This window comes from Xiphias gladius, chromosome 18, assembly GCF_016859285.1.
Source record: "Xiphias gladius isolate SHS-SW01 ecotype Sanya breed wild chromosome 18, ASM1685928v1, whole genome shotgun sequence".
Classification (NCBI taxonomy): Eukaryota; Metazoa; Chordata; class Actinopteri; order Istiophoriformes; family Xiphiidae; genus Xiphias; species Xiphias gladius.
The window spans coordinates 13,448,935-13,462,367 of record NC_053417.1 but is presented as its reverse complement, the minus strand read 5'-3'; the positions used below and the strand labels follow the sequence as shown (position 1 = coordinate 13,462,367).

Sequence of the window (13,433 nt, the reverse complement as noted above, 5' to 3'; positions counted from 1 at the left end):
AGCAAGACTGGGTAACCAAATTTAACTCATTTTAGGCTCAACTGTCATTCTTTTGCATATTACTACATTGCTACATTAGACGTACCTTGAGTTGGTATTGTTTTACCACCCCTAAAGTGAAAAATGAACGTCGATCTTTATCGTTATTAGTTTGCAACCTCCCGAACTCTTTTGCATGCAGGTTACTCCTTCGCTTTATGTAAAAGGTTTACACAGTTATTCCTGCCTAAATTCTTGTAGTACGGTTATTACAGTAGTTGACTTTCATTGAGGTTTCCTGTGTCATGGAAAAGTCTAGACCTTGCAGCTTCATCCTGACTTCGCATCTTTTTGGATGCACTAGGATTTCCGTACACAATACGCTGTGTCAGTCGCCTACATTTCTTATGCCAGGTGGATGTGGGAATACATGGCTGCCTGCCAAAATTTTTGCGTTCACACAGTCACACGGTTTTTTAGATGTTGTATTAGTGAAAACAAAAAAGCCGGTTCAGAGCGACGGCGCGTGACCGACCCGCCCGGCCCCGGCCCGCCTCGGGCCCGGGCCTCACTCCGCCCACCTCCCCCCTCTGTCTCCTCACGGGCTGCAGAGAGAAGCCGGCCCACCTCTCCTTCGCTCTCCCGCCGACAGGCTTTTTGAAGCAGCCGGTTGAGTCTCAGTCGGCCACATTCGGTCTCGGAAGGTGATTCAACATGACAATGAAGCTGGCTTACTGGGATATTCGCGGGGTGAGTTCGGCGCGTTTCACTGTTGGTGAACTAATTAGCTCCTTTTGTTAGCAGCCTTTCAAACTTCTCGTAGCCACTGCACGTTTTACTGCATAACGTTAGTGTGTTAATAAGTATATAAGAAGTCATGGCTGAGCCTCGCTCGTTGAAACGTATGTAACTCGGAATAACCGTTGCGGCGCCGCGTGCAAGTGCTTCGGGCGTTTTGTTGCTATCGGAGACGCTGTAAACGACGTCAGCGTTAGAATTGAACACACTGTGCCTTAGCTAACGTTAGATGAGATATTAGCTAACCTGGTCGTTTTTGACTCACCATTATCGGGCATTTCAGACCGGTTGGAGCCGCTCTCTCTGGGCGAGCAGTGCCAGTGGGATCGCACTGCTGTAAAATTAGTTAAGTGGGAAACAGCTTAACTAAATTCACTCCTATAAATGCTTATAAACGACGCTTTTGTAGCTCTGCCAAGTGGCAGAAAACTGGTGATCCAAACAGAGCCGCTAAAATTGTCGGAGCACTTCGCTGTGCAAACATAAACCCACTTCAGTTGATAAGTAAGCGGTCAAATATCACTTTTGAAAATGGTTAACCACATACATATACAGCTGGGAGGGACTGACCTAAAAATGTTACATAAATGTCAATTAATGAATTCACCTGGTAAATAATTCTAAGCCATATCATTCCTACTGGTTTTCACTGATATCTTTCATACTTTTGGTCGGTATGACTGTGAAACAGTTTGATATGGTTTCAAAAGGGTCTCAAACAGTCTTACATTTAACATGGTGAAACCTGTAGAAATCCTGCAGGCATCAGGAGACACATTAACATCCATACATTTTTTTTCAGGTGCTGGGTAACAATAAGACACACAAAATGCAAAAAGTACCCGCACCGATTTCTTCTTCTCCAGTTCTGCAGTGACCTGACAACTTTCCGACCAAATACCCGAGGAAGACTATTTGTGGTCGAAACGTTGTCAAAGTCCATGCAGAATTAAAAGGGGGGGGGTCGATGCATGTCATCTGCATATATCCATGTGTAAACCCCAGAACTCAGATGTGTTGATACAAAAGCTGAAAAGCCACCAACCTCTCTCCCATCTGATTTTTGGACGCTCATGCAGCTCGCCCAGCCCATCCGCCTGCTGCTGGAGTACACCGACACCAAGTACGAGGACAAGTTTTATGTCTGTGGTGAAGGTAACGTACCTTTTCAACTAACACATAAAAAGCTGTCATAACTTTAACGAAATAAGTGGTGCATGTGTCCATATAACAATACCCGCTTATTCATGTAACATACTTTTGTGTTACACAGCTCCAAACTATGACAAGAGCTGCTGGTTTAACGAAAAGCACAAACTTGGAATGGACTTTCCCAATGTAAGGGAGTTTTAACCTTTGAAAGAGCATTTAACTTGTGAACACTGACATCAGCAGGCTGGTTTAAAACATCAACTAATGATGTCGTGATTAACCTTTCACCATAGCTACCCTACTTGGAGGATGGAGACACGAAGATAGTGCAGAGCAATGCTATCATGAGATACATTGCTCGCAAGCACAATATGTGTAAGTATTGTGTGTTTGTTTTTTCAAAAGAGGCATTTTTTTTGTTTGTTTTTAGGTTCACGTCCATTTTTATTCATTCACTATCAACACTGATAACAGGTGGAGAAACTGAGGATGAGAAGGTCCGTGTGGACATCTTGGAGAACCAGGCGATGGACTTCAGAAACGGCTTTGTGAGGCTGTGCTACGCTGACTTTGTGAGTACTACTTAAGGGTTAAACAACACTGATTGTCATTTTACGCCTTCGAATCTCAACTGATGCCTACATCACCTCTTTGACATCAGGACAAGATAAGGCCCGGGTACCTTGAGCAGCTGCCAGGCGTGCTGAAGCAGTTCTCACATTTCCTGGGAGACAGGAAGTGGTTTGCTGGTGACAAGGTATTTCACCTGTCAGACATTGGAGGTTTCCTTTGTTAGCACCCGTCAAGTTTTTAAAGCTGCAGTAACATGTAATTGGGCTACTTGGGGTAGAGCGCCACATCAAGCTGAAAATCACACACTTTTGACGTATTATAGGGCTGATACGCGAACTTGTTAGCAAATGATTGCCTGACATCCAGCAGACACAAAGCAACATTAGCCTTCATCTGGATTCATCTTTTGAAAAACATAACTGTTATTAGCTGCTAGGTGCCCCAGTGTGTTCACTACCTAGTTGTTAATTTTGTTTGCTGTTTGGTGCTGGACAGTTAGCATACGGCTTTTTTTAAGCTTTTCTTGCTTCCTGTTGCTGCTGGAAACAGGGCAGATGAGAGCTGATGACGATAAACTTTTTGGGCTGGAAAAACCAAAACAATGAGCTTAATCGGGTTATAAAACCTAATAGAGCTGAGGGAGCATGGCAGAGTTGGATGATAATTCTCTGTAAGATCTTCAATGTTAGCTCTCACCTTTCACATAACATGTAGCCATTCGAATGTTCATATAAAACAATTGATTAGTGTAGCTTTAAAGTTTAGTTTGCGCCTTTTATTTTGCTTTCAACACGGTTAGTTAATAAAGCTTTTATTTACAACAGATCACTTTTGTGGACTTCATTATGTACGAGCTGTTGGATCAACACAGGATGTTTCACCCTACGTGCCTGGATGACTTCAATAACCTCAAAGATCTTTTAGACCGTTTCGAGGTGAGAACTCTAAAGTGTTCATCCTACACTTACCACTGAAAGTTGCAGTGTAAACATCGAAATCCTGCACTCTAGCATCCTTTTTCTTCCTCTGTGTTGTTGTGATAGTCTGAGTATGATGTCAGTAGGTAAACTATGTATATGTGGAGTGGTTTATGTGCTAGCCTGGCCATGTTCAGAGTTCAATTTTTTTTTTTTCTAAATGACTTAGCATAATATCATATCATCATAGGCACTGGAGAAGATTGCTGCTTACATGAAGTCAGACAGATTCATGAAGACTCCTGTCAACAACAAGATGGCCAAATGGGGTAACAAGAAAGAGTAAAGAAGAATACTTCAGTACCTTGGAGAAATAATTACAATAACAATGTTCACAAGTGCAATTCACTCAATAACCTTAAATTCAGAACTGGGGAAAATTTGATGTTACATTTGTCTTTTGATAAGCTGAAAACTGTTTCATTATATTGCATTCATGACCTATAATCATGTTAGTTTCCTAGATATTTACATGAATTAGAGTTTTGTAAAAAGAAAATCAAGTTTGTAGTGATATGAGGATGACTAGAAACTTTAATTTGATTTGAAGCAATGACTCTTTGTTACATTTGAAACTGATTTTGTTACATTTGAAACTAATTTTGACACGTTAAAGTAAATCTTGTTTTGACAGTTCCTGTCATTTTGAATTTCAACATCACTTCCTGTACAATAAAAATTACATCGTAAGAAACATTAAGGACAAAATATATGAGTATAAGTTAATGCAGTTGAAGCAATGTAATGTCTTTTTAGATGTATCTACTAAAAACGCATGGTTAACCCAAGATATTGTGTGAAGAATAGTGTTTGATAGAACTTAAATATCCCACATTTTATTTTATTATCAGGAAAACTTTACACAATTTAATGGAAATGAGAAGTACATTGTAAATGAAAGAAATTAGTTAATAATTAGTTGTTGCTGGTCATACATGTCACAACACACAGAAGTTTCATTAACTAAAAGCACTTTCACTTTAATCAAGATTTGATGCAGCTTAATTCACGCTGAAAGTAGCCATCCACGCAAGATCATTTTACATAAAAGGACAAATTTTGATCCCATTAATTCCAGATGTTGATCTGGGGTTGAAAATTCAGGATAAGAGGAAACTGAAGGAGCAGGGTAGTAGGTCGTTAGTAGCGGCCATTGTACAGGCCTGACGGTTCGCTTGCGAGCTGTAAGGAACAGGATGAAACATTACTGATGTGTTGCAGTTGGATGTGAGTGTGTGCATATGACACATTACTTACTGCAATGGCTGACTTGATGGCCTGAAGCTGGAAGAAGACCTTGCCTCCTTCCTCTGGACACACAGTCCTTATCTCATCCTTGGTCATCCCCAGAAGGAGTTTACCGGTCAGCACCCCGAGGCTGGTCACAGTGCTGTTCATGTGAAGGTACAAAACAGAATATCGCACCTTATCATGCAATACAAGCCTTACTTACAGTACAGACATCTTAAAAGTTCAGTCTCTTCGTGGCTTGGTTCACTCACATTTTGGAGAAACCTTTGTACTGCAGCCAGGCTTTCACCTCTGCAGATGTGGAGGACATATCCAGAGTCACTGGGCCACGAATCTCCCGCTGTGTGTGAAAGGAATAAAATGATATGTGTTAAACCTGTTGAGTCGATTACCAGCAGGGTTACCTGTAACTCAGCTCACCGGTAGATTTTCCATGGGCCCGGCGCTCTTCATCGGCTCCAAAACATTCTGAGGAACGTTTCCTTTCTCATTGCGAGCATTACAAACAAGCCACCATTGCTTGGATTTCTGAATCACCTGCAAAAAGACCAAAGAAGCCAAACATGTCAAGTACCTGAATGATAATACAGACAGTAAGGACAGCTATGATTGTGACTGGTAAATATACACACAGATCTGTGAAAATTTAAGTAGTAACAAGGCTCTATTCAGAAGTGTACTTTATCAGTACAGTATGTGAAGATTTAAACAGCCTGGATGTCAGCTGGACTTGGCCGCACTGTGCTGCAGGTCCAGTGTTTGTTTGAATTGTTTTACAAGCAAGTCTGTTTCTACTGCCAGATTTTGTCTTCTTCTAATTTCCCTGCCTGTGACCGAAATGCAGGTCTCTCTTACCAGCCAGAAGTGTACATTATAGGCACAGAAAAAAAATTAATCCAAAGAAGGAAGGCACGATGGTTTACATTCAGTGTTTAGTTCTAATAGTCCAACAGGCTGGAGTCAAAGAGCCTAACTCACATTTTTGTTATTAAAGTTTGGACAAAGTTTTTTTTTTAACCATCCTAGGACACATTGTGTTAGTCGAGGTGGGTCTCAAAAAATGAAACCAAACTCCCGTGCTAGTAACTCTGGGACACTGGGCATCTTTGGGCTATTTTAATTTAGGACAACTGGACTACACTTTCCTAATGTAACATGATGGTTTTCATGGCAGATCGGTTTCGAGGCACATTCAGTAGACTGCTCCAGTCATCCAAAAAATCCAGTTTCCAATGTTCACTATGACATTCCTATGACTTTTATGTACAACTAAAAGCAATCTTTGCACTGTGTTAGGCAATTTAAGAATAATACTTGTATTTCTGGGAAAGAAGGTTACTGTGCCATGTTTTCCATCTCACCTGTAGCACCTCACCCTTCAAAACACTCAGCTCTCGGTTGTTTCTGGCCCTGAAGTCGTAAATGACCTGCATGTACAGGTGTGGCTCGGTGGAGCTGAAACAGCAGCAGACACACACTGTGAAACCGGTGGATATGACCACAATAAAGTCCCACTGAGTTCTGATTCAAGAAATGTTTGCCACAAATGTGATCATAAAGCCACATTTACCGCAGTGTAATAATTCTTACCGTGTTGGTGGATGTGAACCCAATAGACTTTTGGTCACAGGCTGTAAAAGGTATAAAATACACCACAATGAAACTGAAATACACCACAATGAAAACTGAACAAATACAACAATTGTGATAATGGCTTCGCTGGAGATGTTAGTTGTTTCATGTTGCTTTGAAAACTTGAATATTGACGGTACTGATTGCCAGATGGCAGCTATGATTCTAATTATGATACTGATATTCTATTTATATTGCCACTTGGCAATCCTTTTCAGTGTAGGTGATTATGTAGTCTCACCTAATCCCAACTTCTCAAGTAGGGTTACAGTGTACTTCATCAAGCCCTCAGCCACTGAACAAATCTTAAAATCACTCGCACTGTAATCTGTCATATGGGAAACTAATTTAGCGACAGCTGGATGTGTAGTTACGAAAAAACTGGGTATGGCAACAAAAACCAGAGTTAAAGTCAGGGTATCTGCAGGTCAAGTTATAATAAACATTGAATTGTGTTTCCTCAAAGAAGACATTAAAATATATTTTAAAAAGTAGTAAGTCTCCACCATCAGAAATGGGCAAGTGTCAATTCTATGTCGTATCATCCCTTCTGGTTTCCATCATACTGTCGTACTTTGGCAGTGTGATGGTCAAACAGGTAATAAATTGCATTGCTTGTGGTATCAAATAGGTCTTAAAAACTCTTAAATTTAACTCGTTGAACCCTGCAGAAACTCAGAAAGGTGAGTAAATGTATGAGTGTGGTTCTACCTCTTCAGGCTGCCATTGCCTTGCTCTGGGTGAGTAGCTCTGGCTCTCATTTATTTGTCCATTAGGCTGGCCGGATGGGAAGCGCTGCTCGTTGCCCCTGCTCACTGGACGGTTGTGATAAGGGAGCGGGGAGCGTATGCGTGAGGGGGCAGGCGGCTGCCAGCCATCGTAGAACTCAGGGATATAAGGTGGGACATTATCATGCTGCCATCTAGACCTGTGAGGTGACAGGTGATCTAATGCTGAATCGACTCTATGTAAGAATAACCATCAAAATAAGTCGACTTCATGATGCATTTTCTCTAGAATCTGGTCTCCCTTGATCTGTTAATGACGCATTTGGGCTAATAACATGGCAAACGTCGACCATAAAACAGAAAACATTGGGTGTTGACATGCGGTTCTAGGTGTGACTACAAAATGTTTTTGTTGTGTTTCTAATGTGTCACCATGTAAAAAGTGAAATTAAAGGAATAGTTAGACATTCTGGGAAAGACGCTTATTTGCTCTCTCGCCAAGAGTTAGATAAGAAAATCACTGACTTGTCGTAAAACTGTCCAGCCTGCTGGGAGTTGAACCAGGGACTCTCATATAACTCAGTGAATAAGCGTTTCTCCCAAAATGTCTTAACTTTTCCCTCAATGGCTTTATGAGTGGTTAATAAATAATTTACTAATGCTGTATAAATCAATAAGGAGCCCTTCATAACAACTTTTGGGTTGCCAGGTAGCGAAAAATGATATATACTCATATTCCTATCAGCCATTTTTCCATACGGACATGACTGAAGCATTAACACTGACCCATATCATCAAAACACACTCTCTACATTCCAAGTAAGGGTGTGCCGGAGTAGATATAGGTGCACTTACATCAGAGGGCTGTATATGTGAAGTTAACAAGCTGTGTAAAAAGACTTGCGTAAGTGTGCGAGACTGTAAAGGCCACCCTACCTGGGGATGTTCCACGAGTCTCCCAGAGACCTCCACAGTTGGTCCTCCTCCGGGCCGACGACCTGACTGAGCAGCCGCAGGGCCGCCTCCGTCAGCAGGGGAGAGAGCACAGCGGGAGGCAGGTCTGCAGGATACTGAGGCACTAGCTGTGGAAATATGGAGGAAGTATTTACTGTCACAACTAAGAGAGCGACACATGGTGTAAAAGAAAATACGAACACGCAGCAGAAATAACATCAGCCTTGAATTCAGCCAGTCCAAAATAAACGCAGGGTTGAAAGAGCTCACCATGCCTAAACTAGTGAAGAAAATGTGGACAAAGTCAGGAGCACTGGGGTTGGTCAGTGACCTGTCCAGCTGGCCCTGTAATATAAGAAAGAGTGTTTCAGTCAAACTCCACTGCTTTGTTCTGCAATCACACATTCCAGTCCAAACATTAGGGCATCATCCAAATTCTTTCCAAAACCACCATGGACAGTATGTCATCCGTGAAAAGAGTTTACCAGCAGATTTAATCCATATTTGATTTTCTGAAGACAGGACATATATTCCTCGCAGGGCGGCAGACTGTCAACTGGTGCTGCAGGACAGATACAATCATGATAAATACAGTACTCCGTACTGTTTATATACAGTCCATCATCTGTACCTTTTGGAGGCTGCTCTTCACTAATTACTTCCTTAATTACATGTGCCTGTAAAGAGATAGACTTGAAAAGGATATTACCATTTTCCTTTGATTTTTTTTCCTTCTTGCTCTTGTCCTTTTGTTTCGAAGGTCTATTTGCTGCAGCAGACACTTTGCCTATGAAGATCTCCAAATCATTTAGGACATGGTTTAAAATGTCCTGTAGAAAGGAATAAAAATAAGAAATATATTCAGCAGCAGGTAGGACCTAAAAACTACCACATATGAGCATGTTTTTCTTGAGATGAAAATGGTGATTAGGCAATGTTCATGATAAATTATTATTGATATAACCCACTACCTACAACTGTATGTAAACAGTTATGGCAGCACTGACCGTGTTCCTCTCTGCGTCTGTTTGCTCAGGGCTACTCTGTAATTCATGAAGATCAGGATGGTGCAGCATTTCTTCCTGTGGGGTGTAGCCCCATGGGGGACGCATACTCTCTAATTTGAAATAAAGAAAAGTGTAGGTAAATATTGATTACCTACACTATTACCTAACTCTGTCCAGAAACGTACTGGACAGAGTTAATTGCTGAACCCAGCCTATTTGCACACAACACATCCATAAACTGATTTGAGGAATTTAAAAATGTGAGTTGTTGTTAGAATTGAAGGGAGTTTCTCTTATATGATTAAAGATACAGTATTTTCATATGCTCTCAATGTACCTGGTTCTCTGTTGTGCCACTGTGGGGCCGGGTGGTCCAGTGGCGGCAGGGTCATCTCTCGCTCCACAGCATGAGGTCCAGCCTGCCGTAAATATCCTGGAGCATGTTGCCCGATGATATTTTCAAGATGACTCCTGAAAACATCCACAGACAGCAGTTAATGAATTTGGCTGTCTGATTTCTACGTATATTCATCCTCTGCTCTCTCATAAATGCGATTTCATTTTTGTGCAGACTTTATTCTTGGGATATGACACTGTACCTGATGTCAGACTGGTATCTGTGTGGTTCCATATCATCACCACCTCGCTTTACTGCTTTGTCCAGATCACTCTTGATGAGCTCTGCCTGGTAAAACAGCCCTGAATTAAGTCAAACTCTTACATGACACCAATGAGAAACAGCCGCATCCATCCTGTTATGAAATACTGACGATAATGATTTCAGAAATTGTACTCTTCAACAAGACTAACATATCCTCCCTTCTCTGGAGGCTGGAGATTAAAGTTATGTTCACTGAAGCTTCTGGTGAGATGTGACTCACCCCGGTCTCCTCACACTGGAACATAAAGACCTGAGAGCGGCGTTCCTGCACAGTTATTGTCAGCAGAGAGTTGTAGGCGCAGCTGTCCAATACAGCTTTGGTTCGCACGATGCTGCTCAAAGGCAGCGACTCCAGCTCTGTCTTTAAAATCAGATTGAAGAGGATAAAGATTGGGACCACAGGTTAATGAAAAGTGAATATGAGAATACACACAGCTAAAAATCAATGTTGAATGTGTCAACATACAGAAGAAAAAGTGAGAACTGAGAACAAATGCCCTGTAAATTAATAAAAATGTTTGCAAAAATAAAAGTGCTGAAGAAATAATAAACAATAAAAGAGACTTTCATTAGGAGGTAAGGGATTTGCTGCAATCAGTTTAGGCTCTTTTCATCCACTGTAGCACTTAACATACAAAGGATCTTCAACATTCACCTTCATCAACACACATCGCATCTAAGCACAACACCCTTTTTAGATGTACAGTCATTGTAACTTATGTTAAATCATCGCTAAAACAATGGCACTTTTGTAATTATGCTTAATCCTTTACGCACAGCTCACCATTTTGTGTAGCTTTGTTCTGGGGCTGTTTTTTCTTAATTAATTCTTAATTCAATAAAATGGTATTTTTGACAATAGTGTGCTTCCAAACTTTGTGGCCGAAACAGTTTACTGTTTCAACAAGACAAGGCCCCCCAAGCAAGGTCCGTGAAGAAACTGTTTTTCCAGTTTGTTGTGGAAGAACTCGACAGAGCCCTGACCTCCCACCCCTCCAACACCTTTGGGGTGAACCGGAACAAGCGAGCCCTGATTGCACAACAACAGTGCCCCTTCCTCACGACTGAATTTGTGGCTGGAAGGGAATGAATCCCTGCAGCCAGGCTCCAAAATCTTGTGGAGAGCTTTCACAGAAGAGTGGAGGCTGTTACAGCTGCATGTTAATGTTCATAGTTTTGTAACAATAACACAAATTTGGGCCAACTCTTAGGATGTCCACATACTTTTGGCTGTGTAGCGTACCTGTTTAGATTCTAACTTTATCTGAAGAACTAAGATCAAATCTTGCAACATGTCTGAAATCATTTTTCTAGGAATTACTATCAACCTTGGTCTCAATGTCGCTGAGCAGTAGATATCCTCCCTCGACCTCCATGATCATTTCCTGGGGCCACACACGACCTTTGGCATCCAACCTCTTGAGCTTTGCCACACAGTCATTCACTGTCTTCACCTCCTGGCCGTCCAGCTCACAGGTGAACAGATGCTGTGGAGTCAGGATCGAGGGTCATGAAAAACGGGGGGGGGCAAAGGTTGTATAGTAGTTGTTTAAAGTCATGTCTCCATGCTGGTGTCGATTTCTCATTTACCTCCACTCTGACGTGAAAGTTGTCAGATTTTCTGTTCAGGGACTCCGAGTACTCTTTTCTCTGCACTGATGTTAAAGAAATGTCAAAAACAATTTTTTTCTCACAAAATGTCAAACATTACAAAGAGAAATGTGTGGTGTTATTTCTTTATGTCTTAACATACTGTATATGGACTTTCCACTGGGTCTGGACATGTTGTTTCTCGGTGGAGCACCTTTGAGGTCATCTGGTAGGAAAGCCCGCCTCTGCTGAGGGAAGTCCTCCTGTGAGAAACCCCTGAAAAACAATAAAAGGTAACGTATGAAACAGAAGAAGTGGGGCACATTCATGGGCCTCTGCGAGCCTGGGCACCTCACATGCTCATAAAACCATCATATTCACCAGCACAGCAATCTGAAGATAAATCACCCACAGTCCACAACTCAAATGAGCTGCACAGTTACCAAAACAGAGTAATGTTTTATCATGAAAAGTTGTGAAAAAGGTGTGTAGTGTTTTGTAAAAATCTCAATTCAGTGTTCGAATGGCTTAACCACATTAATACCAGTGATGGCAAACTTAAAACAGAAAATGCAGTTTTATTTACCTTGGGGAATAGGAGAAGGGGCCATTGTTTCCATACATTTTAAAACAACGTCTGTCTTAGTGGAATTAAAGAGTTAAAACTTCAGATTGTAGAATTGAAGAATCTCTTGGAAGCCACTCCAACCTGTAAAAATAAAACAAAAAAAAGTTTCTCAACCTGAAAATGTGGCATAATATGAGTTGTCCTGTTTCGTATTAAACCAGGACCAATGGTTGCATCGATGCTTTGTTCACACAAAACATAGGATTTTTTCACCCAGTTTGGATATGTTCAGATCAGGCTGTGTCACTTTTGAAAGACGAAATAACACATTTTCCTTTTACAAATTAAAACTAAGTTTATAATCAATGAAATCCACCCTCTCTGTATTCAGCAAACCCGAGGGTTTTACTGCCACAGTCTTACTTGGTCTGGTGTGACCAGTATTTTAGGGTGGCTAAGGTTAGCAAACTTCAGCTAGATTATGCAACTGAACTGACATTACTAAGGTCAGTTTTCTACTTGTGTCAGTTACACTACATTTTACCGTTTTGCCATTATCTCGTGATTGACACTTGTGACTACAGTGGCTGTTAGTTTCGCTTTGAAACTAAATGGAGGTGCAAACAGAAGCAATGATAAAGCACTAATGGGGAAAAAGTCTAGTTAACTAATTATTAAATAATAAATTAAACATTTATGAAATCAAGGTTTAAATTAATAAAAACTTTCAATAATGATTCAATTGTCTTGATTTTACCTCCTGTCTGGAATTAGATCAGTATAAAATGGTATTTTTTACTTAACTGATCCTTATTCATGTATCGAGAAAAATCTGCCACAATTCAGTAAAATGTAGCAAAGTGCACACATCAGTGTTGACTTTACCTTCAAAACTGCCAAATACCTTCTAAATTGAATGTAAGATATAAGAAGTGCTTTCCTGTCAACAACCTACCTTACTCGAGCACACAGTTCCATTTCTAGACAAGACGTAATGCCACCATCTGTCATAATGAGTTTAACCTTATTTAATCATAACCTCTAATCACATCATCTTTACATAATTACTTAATCTAGTTATTACCTTTCAATGTCAGCTCTGCTCCAGTGTCATCGTTCCTTTCTTTCAAACGGATTTTTTGCCAACACCTCTCATGAGAGAGAGCATTTATTCTTCGCACAGCCTGCTGAGAAAATTTCCTTGACTTCCTGCTTGATGGTTCAAAGTGCAACGATCTGATGGGAGTGATGGGATAAAGAGGGTTTGCCTGACTTATCATTTGAGGGTAGAGTATTTGAGGTACGGTGGGAGGCAGCAAAACTGTGGCACATTATGAGTCCAAAGGATTAGAAATGCTTTACAACATGTCCTTAAGAGTGATCAAAGGTCTTCACTGCGCCAGAGACGCAGCTCAAGTGTAATTTATTGTGGCTATAAAAAGTTGACTTAAGGTAAGTGGAACATAACTAACGTCACTGAGAAGGTATATAAGCAAAAGTTTAGTGAAGCGTTCAAAGGAAGTAAAACAGAAAACAAAACAAATACAGTCTGGCTGGTTGAAT

General features: G+C 40.9%; 2 protein-coding genes across 2 annotated transcripts; one reads left to right on the top strand and one right to left on the bottom strand.

Moving 5' to 3' along the window:
• Positions 1 to 561: 561 nt before the first annotated feature.
• LOC120803847 (glutathione S-transferase Mu 3-like) lies at positions 562 to 4,187 on the top strand. The gene is made up of 8 exons (XM_040152820.1): positions 562 to 729; positions 1,857 to 1,932; positions 2,051 to 2,115; positions 2,223 to 2,304; positions 2,404 to 2,501; positions 2,591 to 2,686; positions 3,327 to 3,437; positions 3,670 to 4,187. Exons 1-8 carry the CDS (start codon positions 694 to 696, stop codon positions 3,763 to 3,765), a joined length of 660 nt encoding a protein of 219 aa, XP_040008754.1. The 5' UTR covers positions 562 to 693; the 3' UTR covers positions 3,766 to 4,187.
• Positions 4,188 to 4,257: 70 nt separating this feature from the next.
• eps8l3b (EPS8-like 3b) lies at positions 4,258 to 13,072 on the bottom strand. Its single transcript, XM_040152821.1, has 19 exons — positions 12,955 to 13,072; positions 11,889 to 12,011; positions 11,466 to 11,578; positions 11,303 to 11,367; positions 11,041 to 11,199; positions 9,933 to 10,073; positions 9,651 to 9,736; positions 9,389 to 9,522; positions 9,052 to 9,161; positions 8,530 to 8,874; positions 8,315 to 8,389; positions 8,027 to 8,172; positions 7,074 to 7,290; positions 6,321 to 6,361; positions 6,092 to 6,185; positions 5,151 to 5,267; positions 4,982 to 5,070; positions 4,737 to 4,869; positions 4,258 to 4,661 (listed from the first exon to the last, which is right to left on the bottom strand). Exons 2-19 carry the CDS (start codon positions 11,924 to 11,926, stop codon positions 4,620 to 4,622), a joined length of 2,145 nt encoding a protein of 714 aa, XP_040008755.1. The 5' UTR covers positions 11,927 to 12,011; positions 12,955 to 13,072; the 3' UTR covers positions 4,258 to 4,619.
• Between the last annotated feature and the right edge of the window lie 361 nt (positions 13,073 to 13,433).

What these genes read in the sequence shown, in the direction of transcription:
- LOC120803847 (XM_040152820.1), top strand. Translation starts at nt 694, where the DNA reads ATGACAATGAAGCTGGCTTACTGGGATATTCGCGGG. An exon ending in TTGGAATGGACTTTCCCAAT is followed by an intron (nt 2,116 to 2,222) that starts GTAAGGGAGTTT and finishes CTTTCACCATAG; the next exon opens with CTACCCTACTTGGAGGATGG. An exon ending in ATCTTTTAGACCGTTTCGAG is followed by an intron (nt 3,438 to 3,669) that starts GTGAGAACTCTA and finishes ATATCATCATAG; the next exon opens with GCACTGGAGAAGATTGCTGC.
- eps8l3b (XM_040152821.1), bottom strand. Translation starts at nt 11,926, where the DNA reads ATGTATGGAAACAATGGCCCCTTCTCCTATTCCCCAAG. An exon ending in AGATACCAGTCTGACATCAG is followed by an intron (nt 9,523 to 9,650) that starts GTACAGTGTCAT and finishes GGATGTTTTCAG; the next exon opens with GAGTCATCTTGAAAATATCA. An exon ending in TGAAGGGTGAGGTGCTACAG is followed by an intron (nt 5,268 to 6,091) that starts GTGAGATGGAAA and finishes GTCTTTTTGCAG; the next exon opens with GTGATTCAGAAATCCAAGCA.